Below are 10744 nucleotides of genomic sequence, written 5' to 3'. Positions count from 1 at the left end.
AATCTCCCTCTAGTGCCTAACCCCACCCCTGGTTGTGTCTAACCACCCCCTCCCCAAACCCCGCTACGCTGCTAAAACGTAACACGCCCCCCCACCCACACGGCTAACTGCTTAGACATCCCTGCTTACCTCGTACAGGATTGCGTCGGTCTAGATTCCGGCATCGGTATTTTAACGCCCATCTTTAGTCCCGTGTCCAGCTTGCGACGTCGTGATTTAGATCGGCGGCATCCCATCCGCCAGTCTCCTAACTACATCACCGTTAGATGTATGGCCCGCATTAGTCACTTTAAAAATAAAAAAATGCTCACAGCCGGCTCTGTTCCTGGTGGTAGCAGATTGGATTAGCCCGGTCAGCAAGCCTATGCTTGGCTTCCATCTTTGGAATGGTACATTCCCAGGACCAAATAAAGAGGTAAGCTCCTTTACCAGAACTACCTAGCTAGTGACAGAAAAAGACAAAAGCGAAGAAGAGTAGCCCGCATTATATACCATTCGGGGATGTGATCTCTTAAGCAACGGATGGTCTGTGATGAAACTTAGAAGGGACTTAACCCATTGTAGGGGCAGCCATGTAGCACTCAAGAATAAATTAAGATTTTATGTCATCTTCATAATTGATGCACTCACATGAGGAGAAGTCATCCTTCCCACCCACATAGTGAAATGGGTGGGACTGGAGGCATGAGGAAGCAATTCTCAGCTAATTGCGGGATCATAACCCATCTCTCTGATTATCCCATGATCCATGGCATTGCATTCTGGGGGACAGGACCAAATTATGCAATTTGCCCAACAGGAGCCATCTGCATTATACAGGAAGGGTAAGATAAAATGCTGGCAAGTATAGCTCTATATTAAAATAACTGCAGAGACATACATCAAATTAAATTATTTGCTATAGAGTTGTTGGAAGAGGTTTTAAAATAAATATCTTTTAATGTATTGTTAAATAATGGCAGACTGTGTAATGGTTAGCATTACTGCCTCACAGCACTGAGGTCACGGCCCCAACTAAATTCCTGGTAGGGAATACAATTAACCCTAGTGTGTGCAGGAACAGGTGGTAAGGAATATAGTTTGTAAGCTCCACTGGGGCAGTGACTGATGTGAATGACCAAATATGCTTTGTAAAGCGCTGCAGAATATGAGTGCACAATATAAATCACTGGTAAAAAATAATAACCAGAGTATTGGAAGGAGATATAAAATTATGGAGATCCACTTAGCATATTAACATCACAGGAGGTTTATATTTTATTTAGTATATATTATTCTCAATTCAATGTCACATTTCTCAAGTTTGTTATTTAAATTTTAATCAAGGATAACGCTTTTAAATTAGAATATGAATTGATTGATTCTGATGCTTTAGCAGGTACCTCCTTTTGAAAATTGATTTTCTTTCTATATTATTATTGAAAGTATCCGCTATTGACCATTTATGGAAAAAAAATGACTAAAGAATTCCATGGGGACAATTCAATACTTTTGTTTTCCCTGTGATTTTATTATTTTCAATGGATTTAAGCTAAATATCTGGGGTTTAAACATTGTGTAACATACACATCACTAAGCCACAAACATAAATAGTGTTATTTATTAGATCATTAATATTAAAATTGAATGAGGGTTTTAAAAACAAATACACAGTCTCAGGCCAGAGGTCTTTAAAAAAAAAAGTTCTTATAAATCAAATGTAAAAAAACAATAAAAAACACAGTTTAAAAAAAAAAAAAAGTGTATTACAGCCTTGAGATCGTTTTGACGCAAGGCTCATCCTCTTCTCAACGAAGACACTAATGTCCAGGTACCATCTAAATAGCTGTCTGCATCCTCCGGTAATTTCCTGGCTCACTTTCAAAATGACCATGTATTTTATGATAGAGAGAATATTGCCCTAGCAGGTGTGTAACTAAAAAGGTAAAAAAAATTCCCCCAACTGCTCTTCTCCAGGTTGCAGGCATATATTACTTTGACACATGATAAACTGGTAATAAATAGAGGAAAAGAGAGCTTCTTCTTGGTCTGTAGAAGTGATGAAGTCCCAAAAGTCATCCAGAAAGCATGGTGCAAATGCTTACATATACATAATACACAATCTGAAGCAGTCAGGAATTTCCAGGAAAAATGGGAGTAAAGTGCTGGAAGAGAAAAAAAAACAAACAGGAGATAAGAGACCGGTACATGCCAACTATTAAATGTATCCATACATTGTTGTACGTTTTGGTTTAAAATACATACAATAGCATACATCTATAATGGCACACTCCAGTATAATGGCACACTCCAGTATAATGGCACACTCCAGTATAATGGCACACTCCAGTATAATGGCACACTCCAGTATAATGGCACACTCCAGTATAATGGCACACTCCAGTATAATGGCACACTCCAGTATAATGGCACACTCCAGTATAATGGCACACTCCAGTATAATGGCACACTCCAGTATAATGGCACACTCCAGTATAATGGCACACTCCAGTATAATGGCACACTCCAGTATAATGGCACACTCCAGTATAATGGCACACTCCAGTATAATGGCACACTCCAGTATAATGGCACACTCCAGTATAATGGCACACTCCAGTATAATGGCACACTCCAGTATAATGGCACACTCCAGTATAATGGCACACTCCAGTATAATGGCACACTCCAGTATCTGCGGTACTGCCTCGATTATTATTGCTCCAACACGCAGGGGATCATTTTAATTTCTAATGAAAATATTCCCGCTGTGTACCAAGGGGAACTCTTAGAGACAGCAGTTACGGTAACCGCTGTCCCAGTGAGTTATATCCCTGGCAAATTTGTGAAAGTTTTTCACAGAAGCGGTCAATGTGCATGTGCACAGTGTCAGCTGACAGAGCCAGCCGGGGTCTGCAAGAGAGCCCCCATAGGATTACAAGTAGTTGCATAAAATGATGCCAAAACTGCAGTTTCAAAGAATTGCACAGGCCCCTTAAGTTTAGAGTGGACCGGCATCCTCCACTAGTAGCACACGCAGAAATCCCTATGGTATGAGAGAAACACAGTCCTCGAAAGCATTAGGTGAAAGTCTCAGCCTTGAGAAGGAATGTGGACTGTGCACTGTAATGGAACCCATACATCTGCGATGTATTGCCCCAAATTCCCGTTCTGCCAACGGCAGAATCTGGGAAATTCAACATGCTGGAAATCCTCAATTCATCGATCCCGGCCAGTGAGTCAGATTTTTAACATGCTATTTTTCCCTGACCCATTGACTGATCACTGAATGGCCGGTAACTGGTGAATCGGGTTGCCGATCAGAATGGAGAAGTAGAAGTATGGCCCGCATAAGGCCTATGGCACAGGGCAGCTGTACTAATTTCTAAACACAGTATTTCACCTTAGAGTGATATAAGTTTTATTTATGTAGGCTTCAATATATGCAAATTCGGGAATGATCAAGAGAAACACCTTTCGAATCAGTCCTAATTTCTTAAAATCTGTGTACATTTAAAATCTGTTTTCAACAGAGATCAGTTATTACATAATTTGTTTGGGTCAGATCTGTGTTCTTTGAGAAGTGAAATATATTATATACAGTCAGGTGCATAAATATTGGGACATTGACAGAATTTTCATATTTTGGCCTCTATTCACCACCACAATGGCTTTGAAATGAAACAAACAAGATGTGCTTTAATTGCAGAGTTTCCGATTTAATTTGAGGGTAATTACATCCAAATCAGGTGAACGGTGTAGGAATTACAACGGTTTCTATATGTGCCTCACACTTTTTAAGGGGCCAAAAGTTATGGGACAAACTAAACAATCGTAATCTAACTTTCACTTTTTAATACTTTGTTGCAAATACTTTGCAGGCAATTACAGCCTGAAGTCTGGAATGCATAGACATCACCAGACGCTGGGTTTCAACCCTGGTGATGCTCTGCCAGGCCTCTACTGCAAATGTCTTCAGTTTCTGCTTGTTCTTGGGGCATTTTCCCTTCAGTTTTGTCTTCATCAAGTGAAATGCATGCTCAATCGGATTCAGGTCAGGGGATTGACTTGGCCGTTGCATAACATTCCACTTTTTAGCCTTAACAAACTCTTTGGTTGCTTTTGCAGTATGCTTTGGGTCATTGTCCATCTGCACTGTGAAGCGCCGTCCAATGAGTTCTGAAGCATTTGACTGAATATGAGCATATAAAATTGCCCGAAACACTTGAGAATTCATTCTGCTGCTATTGTCAGCAGTCACATCATCAATAAATACAAGGGAACCAGTTCCATTGGCAGCCATACATGCCCACGCCATGACACTACCACCACCATGCTTCACTGATGAGGTGGTATGTTTTGGCTCATGAGCAGTTCCTTTCCTTCTCCATACTCTTCTCTTCCCATCACTCTGGTACAAGTTGATCTTTGTCTCATCTGTCCATAGGATGTTGTTCCAGAACTGTAATGGCTTTTTTAGATGTTGTTTGATAAACTCTAATCTGGTCTTCCTGTTTTTGAGGCTCACCAATGGTTTACATCTTGTGGTGAACTCTCTATATTCACTCTTGTGAAGTCTTCTCTTGATTGTTGACTTTGACACATATACATCTACCTCCTGGAGAGTGTTCTTGATTTGGCCAAGTGTTGTGAAGGGGTTTTTCTTCACCAGGGAAATAATTCTTCTGTCATCCACCACAGTTTTCCGTGGTCTTCCGGGTCTTTTGGTGTTGCTGAGCTCTCCGGTGCGTTCTCTCTTTTTAAGACTGTTCCAAACAGTTGATTTGGCCACACCTAATGTTTTTGCTATCTCTCTGATGGGTTTGTTTTTTTATTTTTCAGCCTAATGATGGCTTGCTTCACCGATAGTGACAGCTCTTTGGATCTCATATTGAGTCGACAGCAACTGATTCCAAATGCAAATGTCACACCTAGAATCAACTCCAGACCTTTTACCTGCTTAATTGATAATGAATTAACAAGGGAATAGCCCACACCTGTCCATGAAATAGCTTTTGAGTTGATAGTTCCGTTACTTTTGGCCCCTTAAAAAGTGGGAGGCACATATAGAAACCGTTGTAATTCCTACACCATTCACCTGATTTGGAGGTAATTACCCACAAATTAAATCTGAAAGTCTGCAGTTAAAGCACATCTTGTTTGTTTCATTTCAAAGCCATTGTGGTGGTGAATAGAGGCCAAAATATGATAATTCTGTCAATGTCCCAATATTTATGCACCCAACTGTAAAATATATATACAGATATATATTTTGAGCAGAAGCAGTAGGACCACAGCCTAAAATGGTCAGATGAAGTCGTACAAGCCACAATACGAGGGTGTCACTTCTCTGCTAGCTTTGGGAAAGACTCATGTTTTAGTAGAGGGAAATTTTGCTGGGCTTCTCCTACAATAATGTAAATGTAGTGCCCACTTAGCCACATATATTTCGTACTATACTCACCATGTCATCCTGTCTCTCCAGAAAATTAGATACAGGATCATTACATGTCCTACAAAAGTTAGGATTAGCAGCCCCTCGAGATGTATAAAATGCACACTCCTCATCTAGATAGGTATCCCAAAACCTCTGCTTTGATGACACTGTAGCTTCTAGTCGTAATCGTGCAATTGTTGGTAAGGAGTGTGGACCTGACGGGAGAAATTTCGATATCATATGATTAACAAATTAATGGATTCTTGCAAATAACACTATTTATATTGAGCAAAGTATCTGTGCCTTGCAGATTACAACATTAACTTTCGAGATCTAGAACAACATTGTGGATTTGTACTTCAAGAACCAACTAAATCAGTGGTTCTTAACTCCAGCCATAAATACCACTAACAGGTCAGGTTTTGTGGATTTCTTTAATCATGCACCTGGGACTAAATTTATTTTGCTGGATCAGTAATTATCCCATTCTCTTCCACAAACAGAAATCCTCAAAACATGACCTGTTGGGGGTACTTAAGATCCACTGAATACATTAACAAATCACTATTTAAATATTGTTGCAAAGGCTAATAAAGTAGAAAAGAGCATTGGAATGCTCTGAAGTTGCTGCTCATAAATTGTTATGTACAAAGTTAACATCTTTGGACGCCAACATTTTATATAATATATAGATATATATCGAGATCTTAAACAAAAAGACCTTTACTCAGAAACCCTTTTTGTCACCAATATCTACAGAATCAGACCCTCTTGCTAGAGCTGAAGCAACCTAGAGAATATAAAAGTAGTAGGAAATACACCAAGAGATCTACATCTCCAATACATAGACAGGATCTGTTAAGGAGATAGATAGATAGATAGATATATATATATATAATAATTTAACTGTGTAACAGTTAACCCTTTGAAGGGCCTCTTATTTTGCAGAATCTCATTTTATTAGAATATTCCTGGCAAATCTGGTGTTACCATAGTCACCTGAACACCGCTCTCTTTAAATCTTATTGAGTACCATTGACAATATAACTACTAGAATAGGTGGACAAGGGCCCATTCTCTGGAATGTAGAGCCTTCTTACTTTGATAGCCTACTTCCCAGTACCCTAGTTCTGGAATAAATACCGCAAAAACCCATAGGAATATTTAAAATTATTTTTCGCACTTGTGGTTGATGCATAATAGTGCTGTGGCATTTTATAGCCTGTTAGGAGAGCTTTTGCTTTAACAAGACAGGCAAACTGATGAGGTGAATGTCCAGTTTCAAATGGTGATGACACTTCTCTGTTTAGGTTGTTGGTCCTGAACCAACCAAGGAGCGTTGAGTCTTTGGTGACAAAAAGGTGAACTGGTTGGATAGATGGTGTGATTTTTCCCATGTGGATTTGAAAACCCTTGATAGTTAAGAAAGCCTCCCTGTAACTCCTATTCTGAAGTAAACAGAACTAACTCTGCGAGCCAACAGAGACCCCATTAGTGTCTGCTATAATCATAGTGTGTTCTGGCAAAAATACTCTAAGCAGGAATTAGGCTGGATTTTTGGTAGATGATGAGCCAACCCTTGAGACTAAAAAGTTGTCCAAAACTTGTATTGGCTTTGAGTATGGATCAGGATAATGCCTTGATATCTAGGCCATCAATTGATGAATTGTCATCACACTTCTGGCTCCCTAAATAGTGAAGCCATTGCTTCTAGAAGTGTAATAAAAAAAAAATGGAGAACTTCCTGGATTGGATTTTGTAAATTATTGTTCCACATGTCCATTGACACCAGGAACTTGTTCTATGCTTTATTGATTGAGTTTTCACTTAAACCTGTTGAGTTGAATGGGGATGTTCAGGTCTTTCAGGCTTAAATTGGGATAGAAGTTCTGTATGAGGTCAGGACTAAGAAAATATTTGAACAGATTTCCAACCTTCTCTGACATTGTGGAATTTTCAATGATCCCCCCCGAGGAGACTAAATATCTGATTCTTGTCACTGGGAAGACCTTCCAGTTAATGATTGCTCTTATCCAAGTATTTGAAATGGAAGGGAACCACTGTTACATGAAGAGAACGAGACTGTTCTCACAACAGGTTGTGGGATTCTTAGCTGGCCAAACCTAAGCTTCTCTAAGCAGTCAATCTATGGGGAATAGTGTTTTGCCCCCAAGAATAACGCCCTCTTAGACTTCCAAAATACTTTTGAATTGAGGTACATTATTGTGGAGGAAAGAGCTTTTTACTCTGCTCTGGACTAGGAAAAAATTATCAGTTGGGCCACAAAGAGGATATTACCTGGAGGGAGCTCCTGAGATCTTTTGGGTCTGGACAAGCTTCCTATGCCTTGAGCCAGAGTGACTGCTGCACTTATACAATCAAGGAGGAACTACTGGCTGCAATAAGGTCAGCATCCAAGGCTGCATCGCTGAGGAACTGATGCCTTCAGGATATATTCGACAAAGGAAATACATTCTGACTGGTTTTCTGGAGTGTAGGTCTACAGAAGCTGCTTTGACTACTTACCAATAACTTTGTTAACCCAGACCAAGGCCAGAGTGTGTCAAGAAATGACCTAGAAGTCACAAAAGTCTTTAAACTGTTGTGGCATTCGTTTTATTTGAATAAAAAAATTGAAATGTTACACAACAGTGCTATGCGGCCATAGAGTTTTTCTTGTCAGACTCAAATTTTTCCCTAAAAAACTTCTACAATAAAGTTAGAGAATAGAAATTAAACAGTTTCTCTTTGTTAAAAAAAAAAATCTCAGAAAGAGGGAAGGTCTGAGGCAGTTTCCTCCCATGACTGGACAAGAATAGAGTTGTAGCTTTAGCCAGGGTCTTGCAGAATAGGAGTAATGTAATATTCTCCCCAAACAAAGGGAAACTTTCGCTAAGCCTTTACACAGACTTATGCTGGGCATACACTATACAATTATCTGTCAGATATCTGTCTGGTTGAAATTAAAATTTGGTAATGTATGGGAGCAAATGACAATCGACCATTTGCTCACAAACACTGGAATACAGACAAAATGGTTAAATAAGTGTTTAACCATTAACCAATTTGTACAATTGTTTTTTGTCTGTTTTCCAGTGTTTAAAAACCATATGATCGGCTGTCATTTGCTCCCATACATTACCAGGTTTTTATTCCAACCAGCCAGATTGGACAGATATTTGTATAGTGTATGCCCAGCATTAGCAATACTCGAGGGCCAAAAGCAGTTCTTATTTACTTTATTAACAATTATTTATATAGAGTGCACACATTTCTCAGATTTACAAAGAATATCAGGCAATCACAGCAATCCCTGCCATTGAGAAGCTTAAAATCCGTATTACCTGTCAGATGGGGACACATACACATTAAGATTACTTGGCTTCTGACAAAAAATAACCCACCACTAGGTGTTTTGAGTCTGGAAGGAAAGTGGGGCACCCAGAGGGGAGAACATATAAACTGTGCCCAGATAGTACCTTGGTCAACAATTGTAACAACTCATGACCTCAGGGCTGTGAGGCAGTAACACTATCCACTACGCCAACCAACTGTGGGGATAGTACATGGGCGAATGATACAAAAAAAAAAAAAAAAAATGAAGAAGAGGGGGAAACAATGGAAATTTCTCCTTGTGCCACACCCTATGGAGTTTTAACTCTACTATGGGATTTGGCTAAAAAAATTGAGTGCAACACATGTAGCACACAACTATTAGGATGAGAATGAACAGCAATACAGATATAAATGAATGATAAATAAAATTGCAGTCTATTACTTGCCTTGTATAGAAGACAGTCATCATCTCTATGCCAGTCAACTAAAGGCAGCTTTCCTGCGATAGAAAAAAAATGCCCACCATGGAGGCTCCACTTCAAGCCCAGCACTGATTAGGCTACAGCTATTTAGGCACCTGTCAGTGCCTAGTGAGCTGACTAAAGTCATCCATCACCTGAGCCTTAGCTAGCACTGTCTGTCTCAATGGCAGCAGCCACACAGGATTAAACTTTCATGACCTGCGGCCTTCGTGACCTTGTTCCTCCTCCAGAAGTCTGACAGCAGGATAAATGGAGGTTATCAACAGCTGTAACAAAGACAGCAACTGAAGCGACTACAAAAACAAAATAAGCTAAAATTATAATTTAATGCTGTCATGGACAGCAGAGAACTGTCCTACTTTTTATATTTAAAAAAAAAAAAAAAAAAAAAAAAAAAAAGAGACTTACTCCAGACCTGGGGATATAGAGGGAGAGGAGCCATAACTTAAATTTTTTGCTAAAACTCATCTCTACATCCATGGCTCCAGTGTCCAAAAATACATCCAATAGGAAACAGAATAACACGTGAGCAATTGTTTTAGAAGTATGTGATCCACTCATGTTTCAGGATGATGTTGCAGGAAACATTAAACACTTGGCACAATTTCTGTTTCAGAATGAATGTTGTGAGTGACATGGCAGGGGGTACACAAAACATTTTATGTATAGCGGCACAATATGCCCCGATGCTTTAACACTAGACACATAGCTTACCTAAAGTGCGAGACTGCAGAGCTTTTACAGCTGGGTGGGAGAGAAAGGAGAGTGGCAGGGAGGTCTGCACACAAGACACACTGCTGGGAGGGGGCTGAGGGGTGTCGCTGGTACTCGGCTGTGATAATGGTGCAAGGTGCTGCTTCATATGTAACGGTAACTCCTGAGAACTCCCAGCAGTAGCTCCAGCAGCACCAATGACCAAGGTCTCAGAAAGAGCCACCTGCTCCTGCTGTCGTACGTTAGCTGTACACTTGTCAAACACTTTCATGAGATCAGATGCTTCAGTTAGTTCCTGCTTAGAGACATAAGGCACCTTGTATACAGTCAAGGGTGAAACAAACTTAAAATACAGCATAAGTATCATATAGTTACAATCAAAGATCATTAAAGCACAGACACCAAAAATATAGTAAATACTGTTGGCACTTTCAAAGGTTTTTAGTGATAATGGGAAGCTATGTGTAACGTGTTTCTATGAATGATTTACAGATGTGTTTACATACATCTATCCTCCGTGCGCTACAAGTCGCGCCACACAACGTGGTAGCACAGAGCGTCTTTTTACATTCAAATGTGTCTTATACGCATAGTGATGCAAATAGTTAGCACAAGTAGCTTCTGCTGATTAAAATGATATGCAGCATGCCAATGTTCTCTGTGCAACTGCGGGCGTATCTGCATGCTAAATGCTACGTTACAGTGTTACAGCCGCTGACACGAATGTAGCATTTCACATGCAGTTATACCAGCAGTCACTCATCTTAGTCAGCAGAAGCTGCTTGAGCCAACTATG

The 10744-nt window shown here is 39.9% G+C and overlaps 1 protein-coding gene across 7 annotated transcripts in view; it reads right to left on the bottom strand.

Moving 5' to 3' along the window:
• Window positions 1-1584: 1584 nt before the first annotated feature.
• Window positions 1585-10744, bottom strand: part of TROAP (trophinin associated protein) — a 61324-nt gene continuing 52164 nt past the window's right edge. For 3 of the 7 annotated variants that reach the window (XM_088448841.1, XM_088448838.1, XM_088448839.1), the window contains exons 15-17: window positions 9949-10264; window positions 5444-5631; window positions 1585-2144 (exon numbers count right to left, since the gene is read on the bottom strand). In XM_088448841.1, the coding sequence (XP_088304967.1) occupies window positions 2112-2144; window positions 5444-5631; window positions 9949-10264 (537 nt within the window). In that variant the 3' untranslated portion in view covers window positions 1585-2111. The remainder of the gene's footprint in view (window positions 2145-5443; window positions 5632-9948; window positions 10265-10744) is intronic. The other 4 variants (XM_088448993.1, XM_088448868.1, XM_088448928.1 and 1 more) reach the window with 2 other exon arrangements.

The sequence above is a fragment of the Taudactylus pleione genome, unplaced genomic scaffold, assembly GCF_031769625.1.
Source record: "Taudactylus pleione unplaced genomic scaffold, aTauple2 ptg000005l, whole genome shotgun sequence".
Taxonomy (NCBI): Eukaryota; Metazoa; Chordata; class Amphibia; order Anura; family Myobatrachidae; genus Taudactylus; species Taudactylus pleione.
This window is presented reverse-complemented; position numbering and strand designations above follow the sequence as displayed.